Source organism: Rhinatrema bivittatum, chromosome 2 (assembly GCF_901001135.1).
Source record: "Rhinatrema bivittatum chromosome 2, aRhiBiv1.1, whole genome shotgun sequence".
NCBI classification, from domain to species: domain Eukaryota; kingdom Metazoa; phylum Chordata; class Amphibia; order Gymnophiona; family Rhinatrematidae; genus Rhinatrema; species Rhinatrema bivittatum.
In genome coordinates, this window is record NC_042616.1 from 33,096,301 (window position 1) to 33,116,669 (window position 20,369).

Below are 20,369 nucleotides of genomic sequence, written 5' to 3' on the forward strand. Positions count from 1 at the left end.
ATCACTAAAAATTTTCACTAAAAGAAATCAATCCTTGTTGTTAAAGGCTTGGTTAAAAAGCCAGGTTTTGACTCCTTTTTTAAAAAGTCTGATATCTGTTTCCATCCTCAGCTGTGGTGGTAAAGAGTTCCAAAGGTTGGGCCTGGCAATAGATAAAGCTCTTTCTCGTACAGTGTTCATATGAGCAGATTTTGTTGTTGGAATTGTTAATAGCCCAGTGTTCGCAGATCTGGTTATTCGTGCTGGTACATGGAAATGTAGTGCTGCATTTAACCAGACGACCTTCTCGTTATACGGTGATTTGTGTATTAATGTAAGTATTTTGTATTGTGACCTGTATCCCATAGGGAGCCAGTGAAGCTCTTTCAGAACAGGGGTGATATGCTCAAATTTCTTAGTGTTAGTCAATACCCTTGTGGCAGAATTCTGCAAGAGCTGCAGCGGTCGCATAGTACTAGTAGGAAGGCCCAGTAAGAGGGTGTTGCAATAGTCTAATTTAGTAAAAATCAATGCTTGTAAGACTGTCCTAAAATTGTTGGGATATAAAAGGTGTTTTACTCTCTTTAAAATATTCAACTTAAAAAATCCATCTTTAACTGTTTTATTTATCCATTTCTTCAGGCTAATTTCACAATCTAATATTATTCCCAGATCTCGAACATCTGGCTTAATAGGATAACGTTTTGCAGCTTCCAGTATTTCGAGTTCCTTCAAAGGGCTTAATTTTGGGCAGATGTACAAAATTTCTGGGGTTTTTTTTGTCATTCAGAGCTAAATTCATTTCAGATAAACCATATACCATAGTTGGGTCTAGTTAACTAACATATGTAAAAAAGGGGCACCAGGAAATAATTCCTTCAGTGAGCAGGATCTAAAAGGTTAATGTCCATCAGGTGTATTGAAGGAGGTTTTCCCTTCGTCACCATCACGAATGAAGGTCAGGTTGAGGGGGTCCCTGTAGATCTAGTTTAGAAAATATTATAGCCCCCATGCAGGCAATCGAAGAGTTCAGAAATCAGAGGTAATGGATATTTGTTTTTAATGGTGATGCTGTTCATGCCTCTGTAGTCTATACAGGATCACACTGAACCATCGTTTTTTCTGAAGAAGAAAAAACCCGCTCTGGTGGGCAAGGTGGAAGGATGGATAAATCCTCTCTCTAAATTTTCTTTGATATACTGGGAAACGGCTTCTGTCTCAGGCTCCCCCAAAGGAAGTTCAGTGCCTGGGATCAGATTGATGGCGCAGTCATAGGGAGGATGTGGGGGAAGGGTTTCTACCTGCTTTTTGGAGAGTATGTCCGCAAAAGATGTGTAAGCCTTGGTTGTCAATCTCATTAAGGGCGGATCGGATGTAGACATTTTTGATGGCACTGAGGACCCCCAGCAGACAACAATCTTAGAACAGTTTACACTTTCCAAATTTTGTAGCAAAAATCTTTACATAATTTAAATAGTTTTAATTTAAGGTTTAACAATGTGAATTAATTCCATAATACACAATACACTTATCATAAAACACCAAATTCACATCACCCCCCAGCAAATCCTTTCCCCATATGGTACCATAACATCATAAAAACCAGAAAACTGAAAAAATGTCAAAAAATGAAAAAAAAAAAATTAGTCCTCACTAAAATCACATTTTCCTTATGTTGGTGAAGATGTTGCACAATTTTTATCATCCAAAATAATGAGAAATGTTTCATCCAAAAATTGTCGATCTCTCTGTTGTATTGATGTCTCTGAAAGAATAATGCATCATTCCTGATTGTTTCTCTCTAGTACTGCGTAACAATGTCTCACCGCATTTAAGGTGCAACACTCAAGCACGGTGGACACCACCACCAAGCAAAATGCAATCTCGAATAACCTTGATAGCAATCACTAGCAAATCCCACTAGGTATTTTCTTTGTGTTACTGAAGATGTTGCACAATTATTCATCATCTGATGTAATGAAAACTGTGAATCCCACTGTTATGCTGACATTTCAGAGGATAATACAGCAGTTCAGACCATTTCCCTCTAATGCTGAATAATAGTGTTCCATAGCATTTAAAGTAGCACGATCGAGAGCAAATTACTGTCCCGATGCTGCAGCCCTGACTAGCGCATGTAATCTAAGAGACTGGTTGGTTTGGTCAACGTTTACAGAGTTTAAGAACTCTACTGGATGGCAAGGACAGTTCGCTTGTGGCCACTGTAACATATGTCCCCTATCATTCAATCGTGATGTATTATGTTTACCCGATAGACGTCCTTTTAAATTAAAATCATTGACCTCGTGTGAGTCACCTGGGGTAGTATATTTAATATAGTGTCCCTGGTGGGTTGTGCTATATAGGGAAAACAACTTATAAGATTAAGCTAAGGATTCAGGAACACATTAGCTGTTATTAGATGCAACAGACGTGCGGCTCCATTAGTGGCCAATTGGAAAGCTAAAAATCATGCAGTTGATGAATTGAGATTTATTGTTTTAGAGAAATTAGAGCCAAGCCAGAGAGGTGGGGACTTTGGGCGACTTGTTGCAGAAAAAAACAGAAGTTTATTTTTCAATAGGAAGGTAGAATGAGTAGTCCTTTTTTTTTTTTAATACAAATATTCTTCTTAAATTGATATAGACTCATGTTGCAATTTTCATAGAAGATTCATTTATGGGAAATAAAAAAAGGAGTCCAGGGGCAAGAAATCTTGGGGTGGTTAGAAACTTGATGTGTCTGTAGGACGTGCGCTATGATGGGAAGGGAGACACTTGAAATGCGTGGATGAGACGATGGTGCAAAGAAGAGGGATTCAGTTTTGTTAGGAACTGGGGAACCTTTTGGGGAAGGGGGAGTCTCTTCCGAAGGGATGGGCTCCACCTTAACCAGGGTGGAACCAGACTGCTGGCACTAACTTTTAAAAAGGAGAGCAGCTTTTAAACTAGAAAAAAGGGGAAAGCCGACAGTCGCTAAGCAACGCATGGTTCGGAGAGAGGTATCTTCAAAGGATACTAATGATGCATTAGAATTAGGGCATCCTGACAGTGAGGTTCCAATAAGAAGAAAAGTAGTCCAAGTGCCTGTAACTAAAAACTCACCTGAGCTAAAAAATTCTAATTTATCCCTATCAATTAAAAAGCAGAATGAAAATGTAAACAAAAACAAACTTTGAAATGTTTGTATGCTAACGCCAGAAGTCTAAGAAAGAAAGATGGGAGAATCAGAATGTATAGCAGTGAATGATAACATAGACTTAATTGGCATCTCAGAGACATGGTGGAAGGAGGACAACCAATGGGACAGTGCTATACCGGGGTACAAATTATATCGCAATGACAGAGAGGAGCACCCGGAGGCGGTGTGGCACTTTATGTCCGGGATGGCATAGAGTCCAACAGGATAAACATCCTGCATGAGACTAAATACAAAATTGAATCTTTATGGGTAGAAATCCCTTGTGTGTCGGGGAAGACTATAGTGATAGGAGTATACTACCATCCACCTGGTCAAGAAATTAGGGAAGCTAACCAAATTGGTAGTGCGGTAATAATGGGAGACTTCAATTACCCCAATATTGACTGGGTAAATGTATCATCGGTACATGCTAGAGATATAAAGTTCCTGGATGGCATAAATGACATTTTTATGGAGCAATTGGTCCAGGAACTAACAAGAGAGGGAGCAATTTTAGATCTAATTCTCAGTGGAGGACAGGATTTGGTGAGAGAGGTAACGGTGGTGGGGCCGCTTGGCAATAGTGATCATAATATGATCAAATTTGAATTAAAGACTGGAAGGGGGACAGTAAGCAAATCCACGGCTCTCATGCTAAACTTTCAAAAGGGAAACTTTGATAAAATGAGAAAAATTATAAGAAAAAAACTGAAAGGGAGCAGCTACAAAGGTAAAATGTGTGCAAGAGGCGTGGTCATTTTTAAAAAATACCATTAAAAAAGGTGGAAAGAAGGCAAAATGATTACCGGCATGGTTAAAAGGGGAGGTGAAAGAAGCTATTTTAGCCAAAAGATCTTCATTCAAAAATTGGAAGAAGGATCCAACAGAAGAAAATAGGATAATGCATAAACGTTGGCAAGTTAAATGTAAGACATTGAGAAGACAGGCTAAGAGAGAATTTGAAAAGAAGTTGGCCTTAGAGGCAAAAACTCACAATAAAAATGTTTTAAAATATATCCAAAGCAGAAAGCCTGTGAGGGAGTCAGTTGGACCGTTAGATGATCGAGGGGTTAAAAGGGCACTTAGAGAAGATAAGGCCATCGCAGAAAGATTAAATAATTTCTTTGCTTTGGTGTTTACTAAAGAGTATGTTGGGGAGATACCCGTTCCGAAGAGGGTTTTCATGGGTAATGATTCAGATGGACTGAACCAAATCACGGTGAACCTAGAAGATGTGGTAGTCCTGATTGATAAACTGAAGAGTAATAAATCACCTGGACTGGATGGTATACACCCCATGGTTCTAAAGAAACTTAAAAATGGAATTTCAGACCTATTAATAAAAATTTGTAACCTATCATTAAAATCATCCATTGTACCTGAAGACTGGAGGATAGCTAATGTAACCCCCAATATTTAAAAAGGGCTCCAGGGGCGATCCGGGAAACTACAGACCGGTTAGCCTGACTTCAGGGCCAGGAAAAATAGTGGAAAGTGTTCTAAGCATCAAAATCACAGAACATATAGAAAGACATGGTTTAATGGAACAAAGTCAGCATGGCTTTACCCAAGGCAAGTCTTGCCTCACAAATCTGCTTCACTTTTTTGAAGGAGTTAATAAACATGTGGATAAAGGTGAACCAATAGATGTAGTGTACTTTGATTTTCAGAAGGCGTTTGATAAAGTTCCTCATGAGAGGCTTCTAGGAAAAGTAAAAAGTCATGGTATAGGTGGCGATTTCCTTTCGTGGATTACAAACTGGCTAAAAGACAGGAAACAGAGAGGATTAAATGGACAATTTTCTCAGTGGAAGGGAGTGGGCAGTGGAGTGCCTCAGGGATCTGTATTGGGACCCTTACTTTTCAATATATTTATAAATGATCTGGAAAGAAATACGACGAGTGAGGTAATCAAATTTGCAGATGATTCAAAATTGTTCAGAGTAGTTAAATCACAAGCAGATTGTGATAAATTGCAGGAAGACCTTGTGAGACTGGAAAATTGGGCATTGAAATGGCAGATGAAATTTAATGTGGATAAATGCAAGGTGATGCATATAGGGAAAAATAACCCATGCTATAGTTACACAATGTTAGGTTCCATATTAGGTGCTACTACCCAAGAAAGCGATCTAGGCGTCATAGTGGATAACACATTGAAATTGTTGGTTCAGTGTGCTGCGACAATCAAAAAAGCAAACAGAATGTTGGGAATTATTAGGAAGGGAATGGTGAATAAAACTGAAAATGTCATAATGCCTCTGTATCGCTCCATGGTGAGACCACACCTTGAATACTGTGTACAATTCTGGTCGCCGCATCTCAAAAAAGATATAGTTGTGATGGAGAAGGTACAGACAAGGGCAACCAAAATGATAAGGGGAATGGAACAGCTCCCCTATGAGGAAAGACTAAAGAGGTTAGGACTTTTCATCTTGGAGAAGAGACGGCTGAGGGGGGGATATGATAGAGATGTTTAAAATCATGAGAGGTCTAGAATGGGTAGATGAGAATCGGTTATTTAGTCTTTCAGATAATAGAAAGACTAGGGAGCATTTCATGAAGTTAGCATGTGGCACATTTAAAACTAATCAGAGAAAATTCTTCTTCACTCAACGCACAATTAAACTCTGGAATTTGTTGCCAGAGGACCTGGTTAGTTCAGTTAGTATAGCTGTGTTTAAAAAAGGATTGGATAAGTTCTTGGAGGAGAAGTCCATTACCTGCTATTAATTAAGTTGACTTAGAAAATAGCCACTGCTATTACTAGCAACGGTAACATGGAAGAGACTTAGTTTTTGGGTACTTGTCAGGTTCTTATGGCCTGGATTGGCCACTGTTGGAAACAGGATGCTGGGCTTGATGGACCCTTGGTCTGACCCAGTATGGCATGTTCTTATGTTCTTAAGACATAGGGAAGTTTACGTAGGCATTTGCAATGGTTGCAAGGAAACTAGATGCCAAAAGAACATAAGGTAGGTAAAAATTATTTGTAGGATATAGTGGATTTTGATTGGGAGTTTGAAAAGTTTTTTTAAAGTTGATATTGCATTTCTTTATAGATTGATGATGTTCCCTAATGCAGGCAGTTGCTCTGCCGAAACGCTGCAGCGTCAGGATAGTAGTTTGCTCTTGATCATGCTACTTTAAATGCTATGGAACACTGTTATTCATCATTAGAGGGAAACGGTCTAAACTGATGTATTATTCCTTTGAAATGTCAGCATAACAGTGGGATTCACAGTTTTCATTACATCAGAAGATGATTAGTTGTGCGACATCTTCAGTAACACAAAGAAAATACCCATTGGGATTTGCTGGTGATCGTTTACAAGGTTAATCGAGATTGCAGTTTGTATGGTGGTTTTGTCCACCACGCTTGAGTGTTGCTCCTTAAATGCAGAGAGACATTGTTACTTAGTACTAGAAAGAAAGGGTCTGGAATGATGCATATTCTATACAAGAGAGAAATTGACAATTTTTAGATGAAACATTTCTTATTATTTTGGATGATTAACATTTGTGTAACATCTTCAGCAACATAAGGAAAATGCCTATTTCCTAGCGTATAGACAGATGGACTCAGAACAAGTAGGTTATGCTCCTCTGCAATGAGCATGTGGAATTGCACTACATATTGCTTCACAGTCATGGCACTCTGTCAGAGGTGAAGAATGTTAGGGGTGGTGGAGGAGGCTCGGGCAATCTCATCGCATAACCTCCAGAATGCGAACAGGAAGAGTTGGAGAGAAGTGGTGCAGACATCTCTTCTTCCAATAGGGTGGTCACCCAAGCCAGTGCAGACCCTGCGAGCAATGAGATGATGAATTCAAGTTTAGCTCTCTCGGAGGCAAAACTGGTCAGTAGTAGTTCAAAATGGATTTTGTATTGACTGAGAAAACCTCAACAGGTTTTGAGGGTTTTGTCATACTGTGGTGGCAAGGGCAAGTGAAGAGAGCCAAGTGGTGGTGGTGCTGATCCTAAAAACCCAGAGGGTGGGGGGGGGGGGGGAGGAAGTGCAAGAGGGTCCCTTGGTGTAACCTGAGTCTGCAGATGATTCAGCCTGGTTGAGAGGACCTGCAATGTTTGCATGATCTGACCTTGGTTAGTGTGGTGTTGTGGATGCTTGGGCAAGGTCTCACAGGAATCCTGGCAGAGGAACATCAGCCCGGTCCATGGCCTCAGCAAACTGTAACAGACATGGAGTGGTCCCTTGGGCCAATGTGAGGAGGGAGATCCACAAGGTGGTGCTCTCCCATATGACAGGCTGCAGGCCAATAGTAAGTGAGAGTGGTCAGAGTCTGAGCTGGGGTTGTGGCAGGCAAGGGTCATGGCAGGTGGAGGCAAGGTGAGGTCAGTGTCTGGTCTGAGATCAGCAAGTAAAGATCAAAGCCAAGGAGTTGAAGACTGTGGAGAATCAGATGAGGCATGAAAGCAACGTTGGGCTGGGAGGCTGGCAAATGACAAGGCAGGAGAACTGGAATATGGAAAGACAGGAGCACAGCAGGTCAGGAACATGAAGCAACTAGTACTGCAGACAGGAGCATGGCAGGAGGGAGACCTGTTGCTGAGGTGTTGGGTGATTGTGCTGGGCTTCTATATACATTGGAGCAGAGATAACATCATCAGTCAGTGTCTCCAGGAAGTGTTGGCTACCTGGCCTATAAAAGGGCCTCAGGAAGTGGAGGTGCTTCCAACCAGGCCCTAGGATGCAGTACGCTGCAGGAACCTATGCCAGGAATGTCTGGAGGGTAAGGGTAAGGGTCATTACATTTATGGAGTGATGTATTGGAGTAAGTGTTGGTGGTGAGGTGAAGGAAATGGCAAGGTGGTAGTAAACAGGCAAGAGAATGAGGTGGCAGCAGCCCTATGAACAGCTTCCCATGCAAAAAGATAAAAACAGGGAGCTGCTAAATAGAATGGCAACAGGATCAATGAGTATGGAAGCTGATAATTTAAGGAAAGAAATATATATATATAAAGTTCAGTTTCTTTAAAATAATCACTCCTCTCCCCGTCTTATGGTGGAATCCATTACCGTACCTAATAAAAGTTAAAGAAACTACTGCTGGGGATTCTGACGAGTCTATACCTGCTCTCACATCATATTATGTTTTGTATATCCTTTAATTAGGACCAAAAGATTATTTACACTGTGTTTCAAACATTTAAATAAGTCGACAATGCTAAAGAATGCCTTAAAGGACCATCATAATACACATGATTGCCATTTCCCGCACGTCTATGCTGGATCATGTATAATCCTGGGTCCTGTTTAGTCTTTTATAGAGTTTTTTTTTCTTTGCAAATAAAAGTGATTAGTTCCCTTGTTTTGTGCAATGAATTCTTCAGCCAATGGCAACAGGACTGAGGTCTCCCAATACAACATTATGTTCTGAACTGCACGCTGTCTCAGAGGTAAGTATATCAGCAGTGTCAGTGTCTCTCTATGCAAGGGCACAGAACATGCAATTTGGGACTGTCCTGAGTTTAAGAAGAGAAATCAGGAGTCACTCAAAGTAAAGCAGGGTGTCCCAGGTTCTGTGTGTAACTGGTTTTCAGTTAAATTAGTCTTTCTCTGGGACTGTGTATTTATATGACTGTGAATTATTATACACCCAGAAATGTCTCCCCCTGCCCTGGGCTGAGTCCCAGCACTGGGAGGTCTCCTGATGCAGAAGGTACTGAGTGTTTCTGCTTTGTGTTTCAGGTCCCAGTAACCTTTGAGGACGTCGCTGTCTGCTTTTCCCAGGAGGAGTGGAAGGGTTTAGAAGAATGGCAGAAGGAGCTTTACAAGGAGGTGATGAAGGAGAATTATCAGACCCTCAGCTCACTGGGTAAAGAGGGGTAGTTTTAAATAAATTCATATTTTTGAGAAGGGGAGAACAGAGTATTATTGCATTATTGATTGAAGGCGGGTCTTCTGCTTCCTGAGTTGCCTGAAGTTGGGGCTGGGAATTATGCAGAGGGCGGCTTTCATTGCCCCTGGGAAGGAGAGGGAGTCACGGTCATTGCTCAGGGGTGACACCTAGTGGTTGGATACAGGGTAATAGAATGTGCCTTGGTGTTTGCTCTCCCACAGTCCAGGACTATTGCTGCAATGAGAATATTTGGTGTTTTTTGGAGGAATTTAAAATGAGGGGAAAAATTCACAGTTAGTCGGAATTGAAGGCTTATGGCACCAGTTCCAACCCTTGTTCTGATTGATCTGGAAGTACAAAGGATCAGGAGAAAAGTCCCAAGTCAAAAAAGAGAGGCCAAGAATTTCTTCGTAATTGTAGTGAGCTTTTCAGACCCCACAGGTCCCTTTTTCAGGTGGGAGCCTAGAGACTTCAGGGAATCCTAACCCCAAAGGCTGTAAATCTGATGTTAGGTCATGCTTAATTCATGTATGTGTATTGCACTGTATCTGTATATGTTTTGAGGGGAATATAGAAAAACTTACAAAGGGTAAATGTTGTAATAGTTACTCATTAGCTTCCTGTTTAGGACTTTTAGTTTCCCTGTGGTCTTCCCCCTCTATACTGCCTACTATGTCTCCCCCTGATCCTACCTGACTCTGATCTCCCTTACCAGCTCTCTCCATATCTGCCCCTAACCTGCTCAGTTTCTTTCACTGTTGTGCTTTCTTCCACTTCTGGTTGGCTTTCTCAAGCCTTCACTGTTCTTTCGGCAAAGAAATATTTCCTCCTGTTTTCTCCAAGTCTCCCTCTATTGACCTTGCTATCTGGAGCCCACAAGGTATTGAATGTCTCTTTTATATCCCTCATTCCCTCCAGTACAAGCCTTTTCTAGAAAATAAACAATTACATTATGCTGAGTGATTGTGGGAAGCCTAATGAAGTGTTCTTTCCCTAGGAACAGGCTCCCTGACCATCACTCCTGAGATTATATCCCACATTGAACGAGGGGAAGAGCCGTACATCAGGGATGAGCCGGGATCAGAGGAAGGAGGAACTGGGAAAAGCAGCTGCTCAGGTGAGTGCAGGAATAAGAGGGACCGGGGTAAAACTGCTGAGCTGGAAAGTGGAAGGAGCAGCTGAGAAGTGCAGACACCCCTTCACAATCTTTTGGTGACAGGCATTGGTTGTGTCTTTGTTATTTTTACATATTCACATACTGTGATACTATGCAAGTGGTCATTGACTGATGAAGGGGGCTGGAGGACTGAGCAGTCTGGACTCCTGATCTTTTCTTTACAGTATAATTTTATTTGCAGCACAAGAGAAAACCAGCAGAAAAAGGTCTGCTTACCTTAGCAGCTTTAAATAAAAAAGTACAGCCATCACAAATAGACAAATCTTAGCATAGAAGCTGAATTCTCTTCACCAGGGCCTCTCTGTTCCTCCCTGGGCCTGAGCTTTTATTCTTTTCCCCAGGGAAGTGCCCTGTGTCTTGGCTTCCCCTCCTTGGTATCCCTTAAGGTGGATTGGGCTAGATAGCTGAAGGTAGTCCTTTAAGGTGTTCTGAGGGATTTTCCTATATACCCACACATTTTCCCTCATCCTCAGTTCAACCTTCCTAGGTTGAGCACCTGCACCTACCAGGGTTACCTCCCAAGGAAGGAAATCACCAGTCCTGTTTTCCTTTCCTGTCCTAAAGTATGGCTGTCTATTTCTTCTTCTAACAGAAGATAGTGTCAAAATGTGGAACGCTAAGCCAAGAAGTGACTTCCCTTCTAACATCTGTACACACCCCCAGCCAAACTAGGAAAACCCTTGTCCACTGGGGCTCCCAAGCTATCAGGCAGAGAGTGCTGATTTCCCTGGTTGAGTGGGCTCCCAAGTCAGCAGGCACAGAGCCTGATTTGTCCCTGATAGGAGCAGGAATTGAAGAAGAAGAAGGTAAGGTGGAGGAAATCAACATGTCAGCTAATGCTTGAGAAAATGTTGGAATGTTTTAATCTGGGCTATCATACCTAGTTAACTTTGTAAGCTGCCTTCAGGTAAAGATAGCGATTCTAAGTGATTGGCATAACCAGTTCTCACATGGGAGAAATTTTCTTGAGGAGCTCTAATGACCAGGCTGAGAAACTGACTGTATGCTAGTAACCCCACCCTTGGCTGGACTCTGATGCAGAGCAGCAGGTTATGTTCCTGAAACCTTGTTGTGAATTATAAGTTCTAGTGCCCTTCTTACTCCAGTTCCTTGCCACGTTCACTACCTTGCCTCAAAAAAAAAAAAAATAATAATAATTGGGGGGGTTCATATATAGATAAGTACTTATCTATGGATGGTCTTGTGTGTATGTAGGCAGTAATTAGGGCTACAAAAGTACTGGTATGGTGGGTTTTTGTCCTTTATGGACTGGATAATACAGACCCATTTCATTACTTAATGAAAATTTTGGCTAAAGTCCTGGCCATTCGTTCAACAAGGATGATGACAAAGTTAATTAATTCTGACCAGGCGGATTTTATTCTTGGTAGAATGGTTGCGGACAATGTGCGTAAGATTGTAAATATTGTCTGGTGGGTGAAAGAAATAAGGTCTCGGCTGTGTTACTTTCAGTGGATGCCGAAAAGGCTTTTGATATGGTACATTGGTCTTTCCTGTTTCATGCTATGGAAAAATGAATTTTGGGCCTAACTTTCTCAATTGGATTTGTCCTTAGGCCTGTGTGAAAGTTAATGGGTATTCTGATCCATTTCTAATTCAACGTGGCACTAGGCAAGGTTGCCCACTTTCACTGCTATTGTTTGCCCTGTTTTTGGAGCCATTAGCGATCAGAATACGCAAATCGTCAACCATACAAGGGGTATGTTTGGGAGCTGATACTTAAGCTTTTGCTTTTTGCCGACGATATTTTATTTACGTTAACAGATCCAGGTCAATCTCTCTCAGGAGTGGTGAGTGAGATGAGTTATTTTAGCAGAGTAGTTGGATTTAAACTAAATCTAGGTAAATCTAAACTTCTTAACCTTTCAGTCCTGACTTCGCAGATTTCTCAATTGAAGGAGGGATTTTCCATTTACGTAGGCCAAAAAGAAGGTTAAATACTTGGGGTAGTAATGTGAGTAATAATTTGGACGAATTATTCTTCATTGTCACACGGAATCTTTCATGATTTGGAAGAGTGGATGGAGGGGGAAATACAGCAACAAAAATGAACATTCAACCTGTTTCCAAACTTTGACAATCCATGTTGCAAATGCTATGATTAAAACATGGTAAAAAAGAATCTTTGGGAAAGGAGGCCACCTGGGGTGGCTAGAAATGTTATGGATCGAACCAAATTGAGAGGGGGGTTTAGGTGTACCTCTTGTTGGCTGGTGGTATGCTGCTGCACAACTTAGAGCTGTGTTGGATTGCAACAGGAAGGGAGAACAAAAGCAATGGGTAAGGTTGGAGCAGTCTGTAGTGGGTTGTATACTGCTATGGGCGATGATTTGGCAACCAGGGTCAACATGGAGACGTGCCAACACATTGCCTTTAACTACCGATAATACCTTGAGGGTTTGGAAACAGTGGCGTTCCAGTCTTGTGGGTAAACGACAGTACTGTTTTAGTTCCTCTATAAATCATAATTTAGGTGTTCAACCAGGTTTTAATTTGCAGTGCTTTTGGGGTTGGCAGGAGAAAGGAAGTACACATTTGGGACATTTAAGGGGAGAAGGGAACATTAAGACCTTCCAAGTATTATGTGAAAAATATTCTTTGGATAGTTCGGATACTTCATTATTTACAAATTAGACGTTTTATGCAAGCTAATAGGGTGAGAGAGGTGAAACACAATTTGAACATTGGTGTGCTAATGCAGATAGAATTCAGGGAGCGATTTCAAACATTTGCTGCTTACTTAATAAAGATCCAGATGTTAAACCTTCCTTCATGAGGGCTTGGGAACAAGATTTTGGATGTGAAAAGTCTGAAAATGAAAGGGACATGGTTTTTGTTAATACTAAGAAAAGTTCTATATCAGTGATGATAACAGAAAACAGCCATAAAGTGTTATTAAAGTGGTATCTAACTCCTGAGCGTCTCCATAGAGCATACCCCAATTTAAGGGGCTCTTGTTGGAGGGGGTGCAGCACACTGGGCACATTTTTTCATATGTGGTGGGACTGCTCCTAAATTGTGGTGGTTTGGAAAGGGATTGTTTCCTTTGATTAATGAGGTCTCTCGCTTACAATTCATGCCATCTCCTAAGAGTCCTTTATTTGAATGTACCTGCCAATCTAGATGAAGATTCAAATTGGCTATCGACACATCAGATTCTATTAGCAGCTGGTTGTGAAATAGCCTCTCCCTGGAGGACAGTAAATGCCGTTGTACACAGACTTGAGAAGATATCTGCATTGAATAAATTGACTGAGATTAAAAAAAAAAAAAAAGATTGGTGGAGGGGTGACATTATATATTAAGGAGAGCATGGAGTCAAACAGGATAAAAGTTCTGCAGGAAACAAAATGCAATGTAGAATATTTATGGATAGAAATTCTAGGTGAAAGGGGAATAAAATAACAGTGGGAGATGTATTACTGTCCATCTGGCCAGAATGAACTGACAGACAATGAAATGCTAAAAGAAGTTAGGGAAGCTCACAAAATCAGCAGTAATAATGACTGGAGGTGAATGTCACATCAGGACATTCTAGAGAGGTAAAGTTCCTAGATAAAATAAATGACTGCTTCATGGAGCAGCTGGTACAAGAACCAACAAGAGGGAAACTGTTTTAGACCTCGTCCTTAGTGGAACACAGGATTTGGTGCAAGAGGTAACAGTATTGGAGCCTCTTGGCAATAGTGATTGCAACATGATCAAATTTGACTTAAAAACTCGAGGGAGGACACTAAAGAAATCTACTGTGACAGCATTTAACTTTCAAAATGTTGACTGATTAAATGAGGAAAACAGTTAGGGAAAAATCGTAAAGGATCAGCTGCAAAGGCTAACTTGTTGATTTTAAATCCCCTATGCTCACCAAAGCCAGGAGATACATGCGTGACTCGGCCCGGCGAGCAATGCATGGATTTTAAAAACAGCTCAAGTACGCGCATATCTTCGGGTACATGTATAAAAACATTTTTCACCTAAATGGGTGTGGCCTGGGCATGGTCTGGGTTGGAACTGCACCATGAAGTCTGCGTGTAAGTATTTACGTGCACAAGCGCGTGCCGGGGTCCCTTACCGTGTAAATTTACTTCTGCTGTGGATGGCGTATAAGTCATGTAACAAAAAAAAATAGACTAGTCAGCGGAGTTTTAAGGCTCAGGGCTAATAGGGTAAAAGGGAGGCAAGTTAGTCAGGGGGTTTAGAAAGTCCTCTCCTTTACTGGCGTAAACTTGGGGAAACGGGTAATTGCGTCGGCGCACGTATCGACTACAATTCCCCCCACTTAAGTGCTCGAGTTGCCATTTGCGCGCAGATGCGCACTTCAGTATAAAATTATGCGCACATGTATACGCATCTAGCCAATTTTATAAAATGTGCACGTATGTTATAACATCGCCGTGTCCATGTGCACGCATCAGCAAATGCGCAAACATGCGTGTGGGTCTTAAAATCTACTTCTAAGAGCTTACATCAGGCACAGATGTTGTTTAGAAATACCATCTTGGAAGCCCAAATCAGATGTATTCCACGTAGTTAAAAAATGTGGAAGGACTGCTAAATGACAACCATCATGGTTGAAAGGTGAAATGAGAGAGGCTGTAATAACTAAAAGAAAACAACATCTTTCAAGAAATGGAAAAGGGATCCGAATAAAGGAAACAGTATAAGTAATGGCAAGTTAGATGCAAAGGACTGATAAGGAAGGCAAAGGGAGAATTTGAAAAGAAGCTTGCCGGGGAAGCAAAAAATCATAATAAAAAACGTTTTCAGGTACATTCGAAGTAAAAAGCTTGCAAAGGAGTCAATTATGGGCACTTAGGAATGTCAAAGACGTAGCAGAGAGACTAAATGAATTCTTTGTATTGGTCCTCATTGAGGAAGATGTAAGTCAGATATCCATGCCTGAAATGGTATTCAAAGGTAATGATTCAGCAGAACTGAAACCAATCTCAGTGTACCTGGAGGATGTAATATGCCAAATTCACAAACTAAAGAGTAGCAAATCACCTGGACTAGATGGTATACATCCCAGAGTGCTGAAATTACTTATCGTACCTATGACTTATTGCTGTCTCCTTCAATGAAGCGTTTCCCAAGCGATATTCAACATTCCATTATCAATACCCAACATGAACCTCTAAAGAAGATCGTTTTCGAAACGTGGATATGCATTAGGTTCTGATAGTGAAATGTTGAATATCACTTGGGGAATGCTTTATTGAAGGAGGTAGCAAGAAGTCATAGCTCTGATAAGTAATTTTAATTGCAAATATGACAAAAATTCAAAAAACATAATTTAAAATTAATAAGTGCTCATTGTTGTCCATTTCAAGATAGAAGAGGTAGAAAGACTTTCAGGTGAGGTCTATGATTATTGTGAAGCGTCAATTTAATTTGCAAGATTAACAGAAGCTGTGTGTGAAGGCCTCCATTAATATTTTAAACTGCGTGCTGGACATCACAGGGCTATTTAAATACAATTTAAGTTAGTTTACAATGTGATTTTTCTGATGTGTGAGTTACATAAAACAACATTCTGAGAATTTTATATACTTAATAGTGTTGAGATGTTCAGTCCTCTGTTTCTTCCTTCTCTGAGACTCAATGATGTGCTCTAGCTCTTAATGGAATGTGGCTGCTTTACACCCCTGTTTCTTCTGAGGTGTGTTAATGCTGGGGAAACCCTGACCATTGTCACTGTGTCTCTCTCTCACATCAAGTAACATCTGTTCTTTATTTTCTTACCCAGAGATCAATGAGTCCAAGAGAAGACACAAGGAGACACATCCTGAGGACCTCACTAAAAATCTGAAAATGGCTAAAACTGTATCAGAGAAAGATGTAGTAGATACCTGCCCATGTTGTGACTGGGAGAAAAACTGCTGGAATCCGTGCAAGCCAGAGGAAAGGCTGAGAACTCCAGCAGAAGAATCCGCTAAGAAAATGAATCCTTGTGAGCAAACTACACAACACCTGAGACAAGAGACTGGGTTGAGACCATTTTCATGCAGTGATTGTGCAAATAAAGAAATATTAAAACTGCTCCAGAAGATTCATACATTTCCATGTAGTGAATGTAATAAAATCTTCATTTATCCATCAGAACTGAAAATGCACCAGAAGATCCACTCAGAAAGAAAGCAGTTTTCATTTCCTGACTATGATAGCTTCAATTGGAAAGTAAAACTGAAAAAGCATGAAAGGGTCGACTCAGGAAAGAAACCATTTACATGCTCTGAGTGTAATAGAAGATTTAGTTGGAAATCAAATCTTAAAAAACATGAAAGAATCCACACAGGAGAGAAACCATTTATATGCACCGAGTGCGATAAAAGCTTCAGTAGGAAATCAAACTTGAAAAGCCATGAAAAGATTCACACGGGAGAGAAACCGTTTACATGTACTGAGTGTGATAGAAGCTTCAGTTGGAAATCAAGTCTGAAAATGCACGAGATGATACACACAAGAGAGAAACCATTTACATGCAGTGAGTGTAATAAAAGCTTCAGTAGGAAATCAGACTTGAAAAGCCATGAAAAGATTCACACGGGAGAAAAACCATTTACATGTGCTGCGTGTGATAGAAGCTTCAGTTGGAAATCAAGTCTGAAAAAACATGATAGGATCCACAGAACAGATAAACCATTTGCATGCACTGATTGTGATAAATGCTTCAGATTGAAGTTAGGACTTAAAATGCACCAAAGGATCCACACAGGAGGGAAGTCATTTACATACAGTGACAGGCTGATGAAATAATCTGAGTGTTAAAAAACTTTGTTGTTCACATTTTTAACATTCAGAATAAGAACATAAAATATGCCATACTGGGGCAGACCAAGAGTCCCATCAAGCCCAGCATCCTTTTTCCATCAGTGGCCAATCCAAGTCACAAATATCTGGCATGCACCCAAACATTAAATAGATCTCAAGCTACTATTCCTTACTAATTAATAGCAGTTTATGGATTTTTCCTTTAAATGAGCTACTTTCTAACTTCATAGAGTGCCTCTTAGTCCTTCCATTATCTGATTTACATTAACCTTTTCAAGTCCTTTCATGATTTTGTAGATCTCTATCATATCCCCCCTCAGTCATCTTTTCTCCAAACTGAACACCTGTAACCTCTTTAGCCTTTCCTCATAGGGGAGCCGTTCCTTGTCCCTTATCATTTTGGTTGTCCTTCTCTGTACTTTCTCCAGTGCAACTATATCATTTTTGAGATGTGGCGACCAGAATTTCACACAGTATTCAAGGTGCGGTCTCACCATGGAGCAATACAGAAGCATTGTGACATCCACCGTTTTATTTGCCATTCCCTTCCTAATAATTCCTAACATTCTGTTTGATTTTTGACCACCATAGCATACTGAACTGATGATTTCAGTGTATTCACTATGACGCCTAGATCTCTTTCCTGGATGGTAACTCCTAAGATAGAACCTAACATTGTGTAACTACAGCAATGTCTTTTTTCCCCCTATATATATCACTTTGCACTTGTCCACATTAAATTTCATCTGCCATTTGAAGGTCTAATCTTCCAATCTCACAAAGTCCTCCTGCAATTTTACACAATCTGCTTGAGATTTAACCACTCTACATAATTTTGTGTCATCCGCAATTTCCTAGTGTTTAGCCAGATGGACTCAGGACCAATGGGTTATGAGCTCCCCTGCTAGCAGATGGAGACAGTCAGGTTTCAAAGCTGACGTCACCCTAGATATACCTCCTGCAGTGACCTCAGCCATTCAGTATCTCTCAGTCTCCTAGCAGATGTGGATTGTGCCTTCATTATCAGGAACACAGTACTCTTTAGAAGAAGACATTTTACCTTTAAATTGGAGAAAGATCGAGCCCCGCTCTTTTGCGGTGATACCTAATTGTTGTCCCACATTTGAAAATTCCTGAGGCGATTTCTGAGATCCCTCAGAGGTGGATCTTGATCTGCTGCTGAAGCAGCTGAAAGGCAGCGGGTGCAGGAAGCCAAGCGCGGTGGTGACGGCCAAAGCCTTCTCCCCCCGCAGCCGGAGACCAACTCTGTACTCAGCCAGGAAGCGCTGAGCCCAAGTAAGTAAAGAAGAACTCTGATTCAGAGACAGGGAAGGGCTTCGAAAAGTCTTTCCTCTGCTCTCCTTGCTTGGTGCGCTGTACTGAAGACATTGCTGATCCCATTAGGGCAAGGGAAGGGGGTTTCCGAGCAATGCCCCCCCCCCCCCCCCCGATGGACTAGGCCCCGCTTCAGACTCGGTGGGCACTCTATGTGGCAGGCCGCGGTGGCACCATCTTGCGTGCAGTTTGGTGTGGCGCCATTTTCCCTCATTGACTGTCGGTTCGTGCAGTGCGGGCTGGCCCTATTGTGCGCAAACCTGTGCGCATAACCGCGCATAAGTAAACGCATACATTCGCGCACAACCAGACTCTTATATTTACATGCATTGGGGTGGATTTGTGCACGCTCGAGCTCAGGCGCTAACCAGCTGAACGCACAAGCTACAGTTAACTATGGCTCCGGCAACAAAGAAGCACGGGCGACACTTTATGCTGCCTGCCATATTAGGGCTGCACAATCTGACCTAAAATCCTTCCTGTGTGAGCACTGTGAGGAAGCCCAAGGAGGGCTGGACTCTCAGAACTTCTCCAAGCCCGGCCCCTCCCAGCTAGAGGACAGGTCAGCCACTACCTTATTTGGTAGCACCCCGGATCTGAGCAATCCCGGGGCTGCATCCTCCCCAGGAGAGGGCAGTTCAGCAGCCCCTACCCCAGTCCCTCCTGGACCAGGTATGGACCTGGCGACCTTTTCTTGGGTGGAATTCTTTCAGGGCCTTCAAGCCTTTGTTCAGGCGCAGTCATCTGCTGCCCCTGCCCGTTCTGAGCCCCAGCTGGAAAGGCCTCGACCTCCCAGCCCTATCAGCATGCCTCAGGACATGGCCTGCCTCACCAAAGGTATCCCAGCAATATCTCACTTTTGGAACCATTTAATAACCACCCATTTTTGCAATAATCAATCTGAAATTTTCTGCCACCGTTCAGTAACCTGCCTAGCTCCTTGCCTCATGGCTATCCAGCCTTATCACTCCTTGGGTTGTCTTGTGACCTACTTAGGCCCTTTCTAGCTCAATGCCCTGTATAGGCCTTCTTAGCCCAGTGTGCCTTCAGAGCTTTATGTTCTGTATTCTTTGTTCTGTGTGTCCTGTCCTTGTTTTGTCTTGCTGGCACTCAAACCTCAGTTCCAATCCTTGCCTGCATTCAGATTCCTGTTCCAGTACTTAGCAGCACTCTGCACCAGTATCTGCTCCTGCCCTTGCCAGTACTTAGCCAGCTGTACCAGTGCAGCAGCCAAGTCCTGCTGGCCCCAGATTCCAAGGTCTCAACCTGCGGGGGAGGGGATTGGCTCGGCAGAAGACCGGCCCTAGTCCTGATCTGCCTTCTCTTGGCACTCCCCGGGTGGTGTTCCCTGAATCCAGACTAGCTAACTGCATCACACAGCCCTCACAATAGCAAGGCCAAGTGGAAAGTTTCAGAAAGAAGTCTATTGTGCACTCCGCCTAATTTATACGTCACTTGTGACAGGCAATGATATAATATTGACCCAAACCAAAAGACTACGAAGGCATCATTATAGCGATACTCTGCAAGAATTACCTGGTGAATACTGGTCTGTGCTCCCCTCCTTCATCAGCACCATTTTGTTTTCAGAAAATCAATGTGGCTTACTGGACTAAAAGTATCTCTGTTCAAAGCATTATCTGTAGAGATAATTGGCAGATCTTGCTTTCTGTTTGCATATGACCTTTGGAGAGCTCTGGTGAATGCACCTAACTAAATTGCTGTAGAGAAATGCATTAAAAAATACACTATAATCTGATTTTGTTTGTAATTTGTAGTCTTATAATAAACCTGAGCTTATTTGGAACTTCCTGGTTTCTAAGATTTTTATTATTCCTTATGAAACTAATTTTTTCCTCCCTTTTAAGCCAGCAAAATGCAGTAAAAGTTACATTTGTTAGAAATAAGCAAAATGACTTATTCTAATTATTCCTTGAAGGTGGAAGAAATTTTGTTTTCTCTTGTGCAGTCAGGGTGAAGGGGATTGTAATAGAGAAATATTAATGACTGATGTTGCTTCTTGTGGATCCAAGTCTACTTATTCA

General features: G+C 41.6%; 1 protein-coding gene across 1 annotated transcript in view; it reads left to right on the plus strand.

Moving 5' to 3' along the window:
- Positions 1–17,132, plus strand: part of LOC115083778 (zinc finger protein 664-like) — an 83,619-nt gene extending 66,487 nt beyond the window's left edge. Inside the window, exons 2-4 of the mRNA XM_029587797.1 lie at positions 8,870–8,996; positions 10,018–10,137; positions 15,965–17,132. Coding sequence (XP_029443657.1) covers positions 8,870–8,996; positions 10,018–10,137; positions 15,965–16,974 — 1,257 coding nt within the window. The 3' untranslated portion in view covers positions 16,975–17,132. The remainder of the gene's footprint in view (positions 1–8,869; positions 8,997–10,017; positions 10,138–15,964) is intronic.
- The last annotated feature ends 3,237 nt before the right edge of the window (positions 17,133–20,369 follow it).